At 35.0% G+C, this 17,359-nt stretch overlaps 1 protein-coding gene across 7 annotated transcripts in view; it reads left to right on the forward strand.

The window, feature by feature from the left end:
- FANCC (FA complementation group C) overlaps nt 1–17,359 on the forward strand; it is a 285,322-nt gene that overhangs the window by 197,579 nt on the left and 70,384 nt on the right. For all 7 annotated transcript variants that reach the window (XM_036856712.1, XM_036856708.1, XM_036856711.1 and 4 more), the window contains 2 exons: nt 5,649–5,762; nt 6,680–6,744. In XM_036856712.1, the coding sequence (XP_036712607.1) occupies nt 5,649–5,762; nt 6,680–6,744 (179 nt within the window). The remainder of the gene's footprint in view (nt 1–5,648; nt 5,763–6,679; nt 6,745–17,359) is intronic.

The following is a 17,359-nucleotide window of genomic DNA, read 5'->3' on the forward strand; positions in this document are numbered from 1 at the left end:
CTATTCATATACATGCACATCTTTTTGTAGATAATGATTTATGTATTTAGAAGCTCACTTCCTCATAAGTAAAATGAGGGGGTTGGAGTAGAAGATTTCCAAGATTGCTTTGTCAGCATTTTAAAATGAGTCAATTATCTTGTGACTGTAGGAATTAATTTTTGTCCAAGGGCCAGTGCCTACAGAATCTTTAATGGTTTTTTCTTTAGAATGTTTGCCACTAGGTGGCAGTAAGAAAAATTATTCTTAGCTATGAGAAGTGCTTATCAATTTTTAAGTTTACTTTAAAAGAGAGATTTGGAGGTCTAAAGTTTAAGGTGTCTGTTTTGAAGTTATGCACCCATAGCCAGGCCTCAGTATGTTGTTTCTAGGACTTATGCTTATTTCATCCAGGGATAAAACTCTTGGGTCCCTTCATAGCAATTTGTATTAGGGAATTATGAGAAAAACACATAAGTTAAAGCGCGTAATTGCATTTTACAAAACATTTTTTTATGATAAAAAGTAAGATGATAATTGTAGAAACTTTGGAAATACAAGCAGTATAAAGAAGAAATTTTAAATCACTCCCAGAAATAATATATGTTAACTGTCATGTTTCTTCCTAGTATTTTTTTGCATACAAAATTAATATCACATTGAATATACAGTATTTACACCTTGATTTTCAAATTAATGTTACATTGTCTTTTCCTATGTCATTAAATATCTTTTTTACAATGTGATTCATGCTGTTGGATAAACCATGATGGATTCAACCAATCCAATGTTGTTGGGTGCTTTGGTTGCTTCTAGTTTTTCACTGTTATAAGTAATACTGTCATGAACTTAAATCTTTCCTTAGGATATATTTTTGGAAATCAAATTACTGGATAAAAGGATATGAATTTCAGTGCTTTGGTTACATATTATCAAGTGACTTCCCAGGAAGGCTTTACAAATTTGTGCTCCCAGGACTTCCCTGGTGACGCAGTGGTTAAGAATCCGCCTACCAGTGAAGGGGACACGGGTTCAAGCCCTGGTCTGGGAAGATCCCACATGCCGTGGAGCAACTAAGCCCATGCGCCACAACTGCTGAAGCCCGCGTGCCCTAGAGCCTGTGCTCCGCAGCAAGAGAAGCCACCTCAATGAGAAGCCCGCACACCACAACGGAAGAGTAACCCCCACTCGTCGCAACTAGAGAAAACCCACACGCAGCAACGAAGACCCAACGCAGCCAAAAATAAATAAGTAAATAAGTAAATAAAAAATAAATTTATTTATTTAAAAAAAAATTTGTGCAACCAACAGCAATGGAGTGCCCCTTACCACATCCTTGCCAACACTGAGTATTAAGGTATAGGGTTGTTTTTCTTTTTCTTTTTTAAACAGAGCAAGAGGTAGGGTGGGGAACTAATCTTTATAGCATTTGATTTTTTAAAAAATCAGTTTCTAACCATATCATTTTGGGAATTTAAGCCAAGACAGGTCTGCCAGTTAAGTTATTTTCGTCTTTCCAAGACCTTAAGCATTATAGTCAGCTTGTATAATGCAGGTGTTGTGAATACTATCGAGGAAACTGTTTATGGCTATTTTAAACATTACTCAGGAATTATTTACAGTCCCTGATTGCACCTTCTGAATCTATTGAATGTCCTAGATTTTTTTTTTTTAACTTTCATTGGCTCAACTACCGGAGTAACCCATGCAGTTTTGGGGAGACAGCCTCCATGCCTTGGTCGAGCACCCAGCATGTGAGTGCTTCTGGACAGCACTGGATTACAAGGGAAAGCCTTTACATGGTTTTCCTTAAGACCTACAATCTTAGCTGATCCTTAACTGTTACTGGGTTGAAACTGGTTTTCTTCTATTGTGCATACAGTGTGTTACTTTCTATCTCAACTGGGTCTGTAGTACTTCATGCTTTAATTTTTAAAAGTGACAAGTGAATTATGATGGCAGCCACCGGTTTCTAGGTGGCTTAATTGAAACTTTGCTTAATTGAATTGTATTAAAAACTGAATTTATGGGACTTTAAGTGATATGCCATACTTAGAGAATGTAGCCCAGTGCTTCACTCATGGTAAGCACTCAAAAAACTTTGGTTGTTATAATTGTTAGAATTCCCTCAAGAAGCAACACTTAACCAGGTAAATGGACTAGAACATACTAAAATCTTGGGGGACCAGAGAGCCTTCAGGGCCCCAAACAAGCTAGTGAGGGAAAGTCAGCCCTAGGCAAGGGCTGCAAAACCAGTGGGGCCAGGTTCATCCTTTGGAGAGAAGTTTGGGCTTCACCATAAGAGTTATTGGGAGTCTTAAGCTGAATACCAATCAGATTTGCATTGTTAACCTATTCTAGCTGCTTCATGGAGAATGCATACAGGGAGATTCCCTACAAGGTTTGGCCACAGAGTAGGTAACCAGCCTTGGGCATGTTACTTACTTTCAGTGTGTCTCAGTTTCCTCATCTATAACACATTTAATAGTAGCACTTACCCCATAGGCTGTGGGGATTAAATGAGTTGATATTGATAGAACAGCTCCCAGCATATAAGTGCTTTAAATGTTTGTTAAATAGAATGCCAAAAGTCTGGTAGCAGAAAGTTAAGCAGTTCTAGTGCTGCCCTCCCTCCATCTAACATCAGACTGACCTCCTCTGTGAAAAACCCAGACTGCTCCTGACTCTGAACCATTGGCTGCCTCGTTTCCAAATAAGGAAACTGGGCTTCCTCCCTCCCCCTGCCTGGTCTGGTGTGGGCACCTCCACATGGATGCGGCATATGGTTGGCCAAGCCTGGACTTTCCTTCACCAGAACACCTACATTGCACCCCACACAGGGAGTCATGTCCCACTTGCTGAGAGCACCATGTGTGCTCCTTGCTGTGGTGAACTAAGCAGAATCCACCAGTAAACACCGCCTCTCAAAGGATGGTACATTGGCTGTAATTTACTTCTCCTGGCTCTGCCAACCTAACCACAACTGCTTGATCTCACCCAGATTGCACTTAGTGTTTGAAAATAACTGGGAGATGAACTCTCCTGGGGCTATTGTCAGCTCCTGTTTGCTTTCTGTATTTATAAAGGACAGCTTTGAACTGAAAGGAAAAAAAGGCCAATACATGCAGGTAGCTTCCATCCAGACTTTTCTTCACTCTAGAAGGAGCCTTTTCATTATCTTATACCTTATTAAAAAGTTCACTTTAACTCTGTAAATTTTCTGTTTTTCTCCCTCTCCAGTTGTTTCATTTTTTGTGAATCACATTATGCATGTGGCTGGGCCGTTTTTTGTTGTTGTTTAAATCATGAATATCTTCTACTGAGTAGTAATATTTCAAAGTTACTTTGTTAGCTTGCTATAAACTCTTATAATTTGAAAACAGTAAATGGGATCTCATGTAAGGACAGCAGGTTTCAATCTCTATTACTTAGTAGTGTTGCCTGGAGTTCTGTTTTGAGGATACTGAGGCAAGTCTGAGCTCACAGGGAGAAAGTACCATGATCCACACGAAAGGATGCACACCAGATTGGGGTAGATTTTTCCCTGGGGGGAAGGACTGCTGTAGAATTGTGGTGGGGAAAAGGAGAGATGGCACAGAAGTCTTCCTTGGTGTTTCTAATGCTTTATTAAGTTACATGGTGGGCAAAATTTGTCATTTTATATCTTTTGAATATGTGAAATAGTTCATGATAGATTTGAAAAGAGTGACATGATGGATTAGTGATATATGCCCTTTTGTGTTAACTGGTGTGTTTGTTGCCCCAGCCTCGTGGGGCCTACCCGTGACTGAAGTGATGCATAGCCTCTTCCCTAGATTTGACTGCCTTAAGTATTTGTGTATGAACTCACACACATTTATACAAATTCATTTTATCTTGTAATGTGTACTCACAAAATGCAGTACAAGACTTTAAAAAAAGAATTAAAATGACTGTCGGCTGGCTAATGAGTATACAAAAAACCACTGGGTTTTATACACTTAAAGGGGTGAATTTTATGGTATAAGAATTATATCTCAATAAAGCTGTTGTTAAAACATAAAATATTTCCAAATAACACTTTTCAGAAAGTAAAGATATTTTTCCTGATTAAAAAGTAGTACAAACAAATATACGAAACTGGAAAGTGTACTGAAGTAGAAAGAAGAAAAAAGATATAAACCCGTACTAGCACCATCCCAGAGACTGTTAACATTTGCTGATATTTTCTTCCATTATTTTTTCATTCCCATGTCTGGATTGTTTTTATATTGATAAGATCATTTCTGTATATACAATTTTGCATCTTCCTTTCTTCATTTAACCTTATAACCATTTAAAATGCTGTCATAAATTCTTTATAAGCATTTTAATGGCTTACAGTGAGCCATGGTATTGAGGGTATTATAAATTAATCATTCCCTGCTGTTAGACATTTTTTACTATGAGAAATAACACTGTAGTGAACATCTTTGAGCATAATCCCCATCATGATATTTGGATTTATTTCCTTAAATGTATGTTAAAAGTTCTGAATGCTTTTAAAACCTTTAATATACATTCTCAAGTTGTTTTCTATAAAGTACGCCTCTACCAACCTATCAGGTGTCTTCATGTTACAAATATCTAGGCAGACATAGCCCTGGCAGTCCAAGCTTGGGCGTGGGTATGGTTTGTGTTATACTTGCTTACACTCTATAGATGCCTTCGTGCAGTTCACAGTAGCAGTGATGTGTGGATCCCATTTGTATTTTTCCAAAAGCTCACACAGAGTACCTGTTTCAGAGAACCCAGATTAGCATTAGGTATTCACGTCTTTAAAACTCTTTAATTCATTTAGTGGAAAATGTTATGTTGATATTTAAATTTGCCTTTTGGATTATGAGGCTGAACATTTATCCATGTGTTTCTTGGGCATTTGTGTTTTGTTTTAGGAATTATCTGTTCATACTCCTTTTTTATGCTCTTAGTATTTGTCATATGGTATTTTGCACACTAATTTGATTACATATGTCTATATTATTTGTTGTTAATATTCTTCATAGTTTTGTGCTTATATTATTCGCTGGAAAACACAAGAGTTTTTTTGTCTTTTAATTTAGAACGATCAGTGATTTGCTCCCTTGATTTTCAGTTTACAAAGTTCTTCCCCATTCAGACATGTGAAAAGTACTTGTATTTTCTTCTTGTTTATTATTTTATTTCAGTTTTACATTGATCTCTTTAATTTACAGTAAATTCAAGTATATTTTGATAAATAACGTAAGGTGAGAATCTAATTTTTTTCAAATAGTTTTCCTAGCACCATTTATTGCATAATCTTTCCTTTGTGATTTGTGGTGTGTTCCTTGTTATGTATTAAATTATCATCTCTACTCTGATAAAAATATTTTACTGAGTTTGAAAACAGTAAAGATCACATTTTTAATATGGTTAAAGCACTGTTCATTAGTTATACATTTTTTTCACTGTTAGTATTTGTTTAAATTTACTTAATGTAATAATTTTATCACTAACTTATTTCTTCTTTATATCTGAATCAAAGTGACCTGGGTTATTTGGACAAATTAAGATTATTCATTTCACAGAGACCACCCCATTTACAAATGACCCAGATTCTAGGCATTATATATAATGGGGACTTACATTCACTTTTAAGACCTTTTTCTCTTTCTGTTTATGTTTTTTAGGGGTTGTTATCTCACATACTTTCCACATTCAGATCTGATATAAAAGAAGTTGATCTTTTTACTCAAGTTCTTGGATATGCACCCACAGATTACTATCCTGGTTTACTTAAAAATGTGAGTATTTTTAATTTATTAGTATTGAAATTTTCATTGCTTAATGTACCATCTGCAAAAAAGGTAAACGGAAATATTTCACTTCTCCAGGAGAGATGTTTAACTTTTCTATGTTTATCTCTTCTTACCTTGGGCGGACTTATGGCCATGTAAGGAAAAAATGTGAGTTGGGAGATTATGAGAAAGAAGAAGGAAACCAGGAGAGGTTATTCTAAATCAACCAACCTCTCTGTCCCTTAACACATACATCTCATTTATTCTCTCAAAGATTTTTGGGAGAAAAGATTTCCTTAACCAATATAAACACAGCCTTTTACTGTTGGACAAATTTCATATTTAAAAATAAGCTGATAGGAATTTTATGTTAAAGCAAAATATTCAATAAATAACAATCTTGTAAATAGTATTATATATTTACATCTTAGTATTAAAGCTGTGATTTCGTCTACCTTAAATTTTAGCCAAATTCAAGAAATTTTAACTTATGGTCTTAACATAGCTCTTCTAAAAAATGTTATGAGATTTTTAATGTTTATTAACTATTCCTGTCTTTTGGAAGCTTTATACATGAATAGCATTTTAAAAGAATAAAGAACTAAGTTAAGAAAGAAAAAAAAGTAAGCTAACTCTAACATGGTTTTATTTTTAACAGGTTTGGTTTTAATTTGGGGGAAATCAATGACTTGTCTATTACTCATTTGCTTACATCAGAATTTGGAGTAACAGACATTAAATATAAAATCCAAGTTATTAGTAAATGTGACTTGGCACTGCTTTGACAAAGTAAGACAAGGAAAGGATTGGTGGGGGAAGAGAGTAGGGAATCTCAACGGAAATATCACTCACATCAAGAAAAATAGAACTGATGTAATCCTGTTTGCAGCGTGAGTTAACCTGCAACTGATTTTGTTTTACAGATGGTTTTATCATTAGTGTCTGAACTCAGAGAGAATCATCTTAATGGATTTAACACTCAAAGGCGGTAGGTGTTAAACTAAACGTCCCTATTCTCAAGTTTCAAAATGTATCAGTTTGGTTATGAGAGAAAAATTTTATAATTCTTAGGAAATGCATGTTCATAGTTATGGTTGTATTCTATGTGGCGAGATTATTTTCAGGGGATACATGGCAAATTGGTAAGTTTTACAAATTTTCTTTTTTTAATTACTGTTCTCTCAACTCTCAGGTCAGTAAGTAGATCATGCAATGACTCTTGGGCACCCATTGAGTAAAAAGCCCCACATATGCAGTATGGAACACAAAAGGAAGAAGTGTGCAGCTCAGTGTGAGTGTGTATCGTTCAGACACACACATACACGATCAGAATATTTATAAGGCAATAGATATTTGATGTACACAAATAACCTGTTTTAAGAAACATAATATTCCAAAGTCTAGACTAAACAAATCAAACAGATTCAGACAAATTAAAAGTCAGTTAATCATATTACAAAATGTTTCTTCACTATATGAAGGAATTCAAAGTTGTTTTTATTGGTGAGCATTTCATTTTTAACAACTCATTAAGAGAATCTGGGGGCCAAAGAAATTTGTGGCTTTTTTTTTTGTAAAGCTATTGGCAATTAAAGCTCTATCAGAAATGGTCTTTGCCCTCAGCCTTTAGGAATCCTTTGCATTTAGCACCTTAAAATGAACTATGAAACTCTTATATGAAAACACTGGAGAAAATCTTCATGACATTAGATTTGGCAGGGATTTTTGGAATATGACACCAAAAGCAGAAGAAACAAAGCAAAAGTAGATAAATTGGATTTCATTAATATTAAGACAACACCTACTAAGTGAGTGAAAACATTTGGGAATGATATATCGGATAAGGGACTAATATCCAGACTATATAAAGAACTCCTAAACCTCAACAACAAGAAAAAACTCAGTTCAAAAATGGGTAAGAGACTTGACTAGACACTCCTCCAAAGATGTACAACTATCCAATAAGCACATTAAAAAATGTTTAAAATTACCAATTATGGAAATGCAAATTAAAATCACAGTGGTATACCACAACATACCTGGTAGGATGGCTATAATTTAAAAACTGAACAAACAAAATGGAAAATGACAAATGTTGGCAAGGATGTAGAGAAAGTAAAACCCTTATACATTGCTGATGAGAATGTAAAATGGTGCAGCCCTTGTGGAAAACAGTTTGGCAGTTCCTCAAAAAGTTAAGCATAGAATTTCCATAAGTCCTAGCAATTCCACTCTTTGGTATATATTCCAAAAAATTGAAAACAGGGATTTGAACAGATACCTGTAAACCAATGTTCATAGCAGCATTGTTCACAATAGCCAAAAGGTGGAAACAACCAAGTGCCCATCAACAGGTGAACAGATAAACAAAATGTGGTATATAAATATAAAAGAATACTATTCAGTCATAAAAAGGAAAACAATTTTTACATATGCAAGAACGTGGATGGACCTTGGAAACATCATGCTTTGTGAAATAAGCCAGCCACAGAAGGACAAATATTCTATGATTCCACTTATATAAGGTACCTAAAATAAGCAAAGTCATAGAGGTAGGAAACAGAATAGAGGTTATCAGGGGCTTGAGGGAATGGAATTATTGTTTCATAGGTACATAGTTAATGTTGGAGATGATTAAAACTTTGGGTGTAGACTGTGGTGACAGAAGGTGAATGTATTTAATACCATGGAATGGTTACCACTTATAAATGGTTAAAATGATAACTATTATGTGTGTTTTACCACAATAAAAAAAAAAATTAAACAAGAAAAAAAAACCAAATGTGATACCACTATACACTCCCTCAAATGACTAAAATTTAAAACACTCACATTATGTGTTGGAAAGGATATGGAACTACTGGATTTCTCAGACACTGTTTTTAAGAATGTAAAGTGGGGTGACTACTTTGGTAAACAGTGTGGCGGTTTACTATAAAGTTAAACATACACTTACCACTGAGCCCACCAATTCCACTCTTGAGTATTGTCATAACAAATGAAAATATAAGTATTCACAAATATTTCTATATATTCATAGCTGCTTTATTTGTAATAGTTCAAAACTAGAAACAATCCAAAGGACCATCTGCAAGTGAATGCATAAACAAATAAAAAATTATCTTTTACCACTTTTTAAAAAATGAAAAGACAGGTCATAGACTGTGAGAAAGTATTTTCAAATCATACATCTGATAAAGGGCTCATACCCAGAATATACAAATATCCCAGTAATAAGACAAATAACCCTGTTATGAAATAGGCAAAAGATTGGAATACATGTCACCAAAAATATATATACAAATGGCTAATAAGCACACAAATGCTTGTATATGAATGTTCAAAGTGGCATTATTCATAGTAGACAAAAAATGGAAGCAACCCAAATATCCATCAACTCATGAATGGATAAACAAAATATAGTATGTCCATACAATAGAATACTATTCCTCAGTAAAAAAGGAACAGTCTCCTGATTCATGCTATAATATGTGTGAACTTCAAAAACATAATGCTTAGTGAAAGAAGCCAGTCATGAAAGACCACATATTGTATGATTCCATGCTTATAGAATGTCCAGAATAGACAAATCATACTATAGAGACAGAAAGTAGATTAGTTGTTGCCTGGGACTAGAGGTAGATACAGGGATTTCCTGCAGATGAGCACAAAAGATCTTGAAGTGATGGAAATGTCCTGAAAGTGGATGATGATGATGATGATGATGGTTGTCCAAGTCAGTAATTTGTTAAAAATCTTTGAATTGTACATTTCAAATAGGTGCATTTTGTGGTATATAAAGTATACCTTAAAAAGTAATAAGAAGAGCCCGTAGGGTGCATGGAAAGCACTTACCATCATTTACACGTCAGGTAAAGACTTTGATTTAGCCTTGAGGTGAATGTTGAATAATGGATCTTTTAAATAATAGAGTTAAAAATTACTGAAGGGGACTTCAAAAATCAATAAGATGCAATGTGTACATACACCCCACACCAAACTCCCAATGGAGGTAAAGTTGATTTCTTAAAATTCAGCTAAGAATAAATAAAAACAAAAAGCTGTTAACAAATAGAAAAGAGCAGCCAGACGTAGAAGATATTTGCAACTTGTAAAACAGACAAAGGACTAGTATGCAAACTATAGAAATGCCTCCTGCAAATCACTCATAAAGAGGCAAACACTCCAGTATGGAAATGGACAAGCTATATAAGCAGGTCATTACCAAAAGAGGAAAACTGAATAAATAATAAACATTTAAAAAATTCTTTAGGAGTGATGTCAGCAAGATAGAATAGGAAGCCCTAGTCCTGTTCCTCCACAGAGACACTAACTTAAAAATAGTGTATGACCCAAAGAGACTTTATGAGACTTCAGAAATCAATTACAAAGTCACAATACTCCTGGCAAACTCAAAGTCAAGCATAGCTATATCGAAACGGGTAAGAAAGCCATTTCATATCAACCACAGTAGCCCCTCCCCTAAGCTGGCCTGGCTTGGGAGGATTGGGAGGAAAAGTCCAGCTTGAAGTAACCCCCTTGGGAGGGAAAGACTGGAATGTGTCCAGTGTTCTAACTTTTGGGGGGCTACCTGAGGGACTGCTATCTGTCCTTCCTGACTCTGACCACTGACAGGGAATCGGCATACTTTCAATTGCTGGAGACCGTGGAGAGTTAAAGAGAGCTCAGCTGCTCTTTGCAGCAACAGAGAACTGGCAGTGCCACAGACAGGTTGGCTCAGGTCAGCATGATTAGGACAAAGTACCCAACTCACAGCTTCTCTTTTGGGGTGGGGGTGGGGAGAAGAGTGGAATGTGCATACAATGTTACAACTTTTAAAGGGGCTACCCTAGTGATTAGTTTCTGTCTCCCCTGACTTGAGGCAGTAACAGAACCAGCATACTTTGGATGCCTGGGGGGCTGGAGAGAACAAAAGAGCTTAGTGGCTTGTTGCAGCATCAGAGAACCTGTGGTACCACAGATAAACACTAGAGGGAGGAAGAGATTATAAACTCCTGAAAAAGAAACTGGCAAAGCTCTAACTGGGAAATTATGTGCCTAGGCCCAGAGAAGATGCATCCCCAGAAAATGTTTGAAGGACCCACAGGTTCTCTAGCCAGGTTGATTGTGAAAGTCTTCTGTACAAAGCCAGTCTGTAAAGGCTGGGAGAGGTGACTGTTTCTTCAAATTCACAAAACAGAAAGAAATAATAAGGCACACAAAGAAACAGGAAAACGTGGCCCAATCAAAGGAATAAAAATAATCTCTACAAACCTACCCTAAAGAAATGGAGGTCTATGAATTACCTGGCAAAGAACTCAAAATAATCATTCTAAAGAAGCTCAATGCACTGCAGTAGAATACAGATAAACAACTAAACAAAATCAGAAAAATCATGCATGAACAAAATGGGACTATCAACAAAGAGATAGAAATTATTGAGAAACAACCAAATGGATATTCTGGAGCTGAAGAATACAATGATTGAATTGAAAAATTCACTGGAAGAGTTCAACAGTAGACTTGATCAAGCAGTTAACTTGAAGACATGTTATTTGAAATTATTAAATTAGGGGAATGTAAAGAAAAAAGAATAAAGAAAAGTAAATTAAGCCTAAGAACTCATGGGACACCATCAAGTGGACCAATTATATGCATTGTGGGAGTCCTAGAAGGAGAAGAGAGAAAGAAAAGGGCAAAGAGCTTATCAAATCTGAGGAAGGAATTGGACATCCAAATTAAAGAAGCTTAAAGAACTTTAACTAGGATGAGCCGAAAAGGCCCATTCTGAGACATGTTATAATCAAACTGTCAAAAGTCAAAGACAAGAGGTTGGAGGGGGAAAAAAAAGTCAAAGACAGAGAATGTTGACAACAGCAAGAAAAAACAACTCATCACATTCAAGGAAGCTCCCATAAGATTATAAGTGGATTACTCAGCAGAAACATTAAGGCCAGAAGGGAGTGGGATGATATATTCAAAGTGCTAAAAGTAAAAACCTGCCAACCAAGATGATAATATTCTGCCAACTGTCTGTGGCAGGAAGGAGAAATTAAGACCTTCCCAGATGAACAAAAGCTGAGGGAGTTCATCACCACTAGACTTGCTGTAAGAATTGTTAAAGGGAGTTTTCCAAGTTGAAACAAAAGGACTCTAGACAGCAACACAGGAGCATCCCAAGATACAAAATTCTCTGGTAAAAGTAGATATGTAAACAAATACAAAACCATGTAACGGTGGTGCATAAATTACTTTTATTTCTTTTATAAAACTTAAAATATAAAATCAGAAAAAATAACGGTAACTGTAAAACTATGTTAATGGATACAAAATATTAAAAAGGTGTAACTTATGACATCAAAAACATAAAGCAGAGGGAGGAGATATAAAGCAGTAACGTTTTTTTCTGCAACTGAAGTTATCAGTTTAAAATAGATGGTATATATGTATACAATGGAATACTACTCAGCCACAAAAAACAAAATTTTGCCATTTGCAACATGAATGGACCTGGAGGGCATTGTGCCAAGTGAAATAAGTCAGACAGAGAAAGACAAATACTGTATGATATCACTTATAAGTGGAATCTAAAAAATCAGACAAACTAGTGACTATAACAAAAAGGAAACAGACTCCCCAGATATAGAGAACAAACTAGTAGTTACCAGTGAGGAGAGGGAAGGTGGAGAGTCAAGATAGAGAGGTACAAACTATTATATATAAAATAAATAAGCTACAAGGATGTATTGTACAACACAGGGAATATAACCAATATTTTATAATAACTATAAATGGAGCATAACCTTTAAAAATTGTGTACAGCTGTAATTTATATAATATTGTACATCAGCTACATCTCAATTTAAGAAAAAGTTAAAAAAATTTTTAAAATAAAATAGATTGCTTTAACCATAAGATATTTAATGTAATCCCCATGGTAACAACAAAGAAAATACCTATAGAAGTTGCACAAAGGAAAATGAGAAGGGAATCAAAGCATATCCCCACCAAAAAAAAAATTTTTTTTTCAACAAAACAAAGGAAGGCAGCAAGTAAGGAAAAGAGGGACAGAACAACTGCAAGACATACAGAAAACAATGAAATGGCAATAGTAAGTCCTTCTCTGTTAGTAATTACTTTAAATGTAAATGGATTAAACGCTCTGATCAAAAAACATAGAGTTACTAAATGGATAAAAAACAGGGCCAACTATATGCTGTCTACAGGAGACTCATTTTAGATGTAAGGATATATATAAGCTGAAAGTGAAAAAGATATTCCATGCAAATGGTAACCACAAGAGAGCAGGGGTGACCATACTTATATTAGACAAAGTATAACTTAAGTCAACAACTGTTCCAAGAGACAAAGAAGGACATTATATAATGATAAAGAGGATCAGTTCTCTAGGAAGATATAACAATTATAAATATATATGCACCTAACAGCAGAGCACCAAAATATATGAAGCAAACATTGATTGAAGGGAGAAATAGAAAGCAGGACAATAATAATAGGAGATTTCAATACCCCAGTTTCAATAATGTATAGATCAACCACACCAAAGGTCAATAAGGAAACAGAGGATTTGAAAAACATCATAAATGAACTGGACCTTATAGTTATATGTAGAACACTCTATAATAGCAGAATGTACATTATTCTCAAGCACACACAGAAATTCTCCAGGATAGATCATGTTAGGTCACAGAACAAGTCCTAACAAATTCAAGATTGGAATCATACCAAATACCTTTTCTAATCATGATGGTATGAAACTAAAAATCAGTAACAGGAGGAAAACTGGGAAATTCACAAATATGTGCAAATTAAACAGTATGCTATTGAAAAATTAATGGGTCAAATAAGAAATCACAAGGGAAATTAGAAAATATCTTGAGACAAATGGAAACAAAAACGCAATATACCAAAAATTATAGGATGCAGGAAAAGCATTATTAAGAGGGAAGTATCTAGTGGTAAATGCCTTCATTAAAAAAGAAGAGGGGACTTCCCTGGTAGTCCAGTGGTTAAGAATCAGTCTTGCAATGCAGGGGATGCCGGTTCGATCCCTGGTCAGGGAACTGAGAACCCACATGCTACAGGACAACTAAGCCCATGCCTCAGCTAATGAGCCTGGGTACTCTAGAGCCCGCGCACCGCAACTAAGACCTGATACAGCAAATAAATAAATATTAAAAAAATAATAAAATAAAATAAAAATAAAAAAGAAGAGATATCTCAAATCAACAACATAATTTTATAACTCAGGGAGCTAGAAGAACAGGCTAAACCCAAAGATACAGCATGAATGAAAAAAAAAAAAAGATTACAACAGAAATAAACTAAATAGAGAATAGAAAAACAATAGAAAAAAATCAAAGAAACTAGGGTTGGTTTTTTTAAAAGATCAACAAAATTGACAAACCCTTAGCTAGACTAACAAAAATAGAATATTCAAGCAATAAATACCAGAAATGAAAGAGGAGACATTGCAACTGATGCCATAAAAATAGTAAGAATCATAAAAGAGACTATGAACTTTTTTACACCAATGAATTGAATAACCTAGAAGAAATGGGTAAATTTTTATAAACATACAACCTATTAATACTGAATTATAAACTTAAAAATCTGAACAGATCTATAACTAGTAAGGAGATAGAATCAGTAATCAAAAACCTCTCAACAAAGACAAGTCTAGGACCAGATAACTTCACTGGAGAATTCTACTAAACATTTAAAGAAGAATTAATACCAGTCCTTCCCAAAACTCTTTCAAAAAGTTAGAGAAGGGAATACTTCAATATTCATTTTATGGAGCCAGCCCTGATATCAAAATCATACAAATATACCACAAGAAAAGAAAACCAAGACCAATATCCCTGATGAATATTGATGCAAAAATCCTCAACAAAATACTAGCAAAAGATGACACAACACATTAAAAACTGATGCAGCATGACCAAGTGGGATTTATTCCTAGCATGCAAGGATGGTTCAACATACAAAAATTAATCAATGTAATACACCATATTAACAGAATGATGGACAAAGCCACACAATAATTTCCATTGATATAGAAAAATTATTTGATAAAATTCAATACCCTTTCATGATAAGAACATTCAACAGACTAGGAACAAGGGAACTACCTCAACCATAATAAAGACAATATGTAAAGGGCCCACAGCTAACATCAGACTCACTGGTGAAAGATTGAAAGCTGTTTTTTGAAAACCAGGAAGCAAAGATACCCTGTCTCACCACTTGTTTTCAACATAGTACTGAAGTCTTGGCCAGAGCAATTAGGCAAGACAAAGAAATAAAAGCCATTCAAGTATAAAAGGAAAAAGTAAAATGATCTATGTTCATAGATGACATGATCTTATATGCAGAAAACCCTAAAAACTCCACAAGAAAACAGTTAGAGCTAAAAAATGAATTCAGCAAAGTTACAGGACACAGAATCAACACTCAAAAATCAGTTTTGGGCTTCCCTGGTGGCGCAGTGGTTGAGAATCTGCCTGCCAATGCAGGGGACATGGGTTCGAGCCCTGATCTGGGAAGATCCCACATGCTGCGGAGCAACTAGGCCCGTGAGCCACAGCTTCTGAGCCTGCGCGTCTGGAGCCTGTGCTCCGCAACAAGAGAGGCCGCGGTAGTGAGAGGCCCACGCACCGCAATGAAGAGTGGCCCCCGCTTGCCGCAACTAGAGAAAGTCCTCTCACAGAAACGAAGACCCAACACAGCCCAAAATAAATTAATTAATTAATTAATTTTAAAAATATCAGTTTTGTTTCTATACACTAACAATGAGCAATCCAAAAAGGGAATTTAAAAAACAATCCCATTTACAGTAGCATCAAAAAGAAAAAAATGTTTAGGAATAAACTTAAGGAGGTAAAAGACTTGCACACTGCAAACTACAAAACATTAATGAAAGAAATTAAATATGACACAAATAAATGGTAAGGCATCCTGTGTTCATGTATTAGAAGACTCCATATTGTTAAAATATCCATACAACCCAATCAGTCTATAGGTGTGATGCAATTCTGTCAAAATCCAAATGGCATTCTTCTTTCGCAGAAATAGAAAAACATCCTAAAATTCATATAGCATCTCAAAGGACTCCAAATAACTAAAACAATCTTGAAAAGTAAAACAAAACTAGAGCCTTCATACTCCATGATTTCAAAACTACATTCATCAAAACAATTTGCTACTGGCATAAAGCCAGACATGTAGACCCATGGAACAGACTAGCAGTGAAGTTGCAAAAAGATACCTGTAATATGTCATTACTTACATAAAATTTCAAAACACTCAAAACAATACTTACATATAAAGTAAAAGTGTTAAAACTATTCAGAAATTATCTGCACCATTTTAGGGGAGTGCTAACTCCTGGAAGAGGAAATGGGATGAGAAGAAAGGTGTTCCAACTGTAATTGAAACATTTTATTTCTTAAAACATCAAATATAATATTAATAAAATGTTAGCATTGTAAGATCTGGGCAGTGGGTATACAGTTGATGTTTAATAATTCTCTATGTTTTTGTATACGTCATAAGTTTTATAATTAAACTTTTAAAAACTAAAATGCAGTGTTACCTAGTAAAATGCTAAAAATTAGATAATATTCAAAATAAAGAAATGATTTCCTGCTTCCAGGTCTTGTTTCCAAAATAGCAGGTGTAGTTCATGAAAAAATAATCATCTTTAATCAGCCTTAGATTGCTTAGTATGTATTCCTCTCTGCAATTTTTCCCCTTTATTTACATATTTTTGCACTCTATCCATTATTTAATTATACTGGTCTCTTCAGACTTTTTTCTCAGAATTATTTGTGCTTTTCATGTTCTCAGTTTTGGACAAGAGAAGACAGCAGTTCAGAAAAGTGTCTAAACTCTGCTGACCACAATCAGGAGAGCCTGCTGGAAGATATTAGCAGATCCTCTCTTTATAGCTGAGGCTCCATTTGTAGCACATTGGGCCATTTTGTGGGGCAGGTTCATTTCCAAATTCATGACTGTTTCTTCATTAAGGATTTTTGTTTTTTAAAAACAACATGGACAAATTTCCTGGTGCAGAGCAAAGTCCACTGAAGGGAGTCCATGCTGGCACCCCAGCTGGCAGTAGCAGCAAGGATAAAATGGTGATTAATTTGGTTAGTAGTTAAGAACATTCTTAGTCAAGGCAAATCTGTGATTTAATTAGTAAAATTCTTAACTGAATTTACCAGGAATATGAGATACCTGTGCTAATAGAATGTCCTCTAGACACTGACACATCGATACATTCCTAATTTGCTCTATTGAATGATGTTTTCTATGGAGTTTTTTTTTTTTTTTTCCTTTTTGGAGGGAATTTTAGAATTCAACAAGAGAAACTTCTTGTGGATATTTTTCTGAATGTGTTGTGTTTTTAGGGAAATTCAATCTCTTGGATTAGGTTCATTTATACTTACCAGAAGGTTGAATTTAAAAAGGAATTTGATACCCAACATACTTTTTGAGTCTCATAAAGAGAGAGAGCTTTGAAAATCCTACTTTGAAGACCTAAAACCAAGAAGTTCTCTTCTACCTCCAGAAAAGAC

Source organism: Balaenoptera musculus, chromosome 6 (genome assembly GCF_009873245.2).
Source record: "Balaenoptera musculus isolate JJ_BM4_2016_0621 chromosome 6, mBalMus1.pri.v3, whole genome shotgun sequence".
Classification (NCBI taxonomy): domain Eukaryota; kingdom Metazoa; phylum Chordata; class Mammalia; order Artiodactyla; family Balaenopteridae; genus Balaenoptera; species Balaenoptera musculus.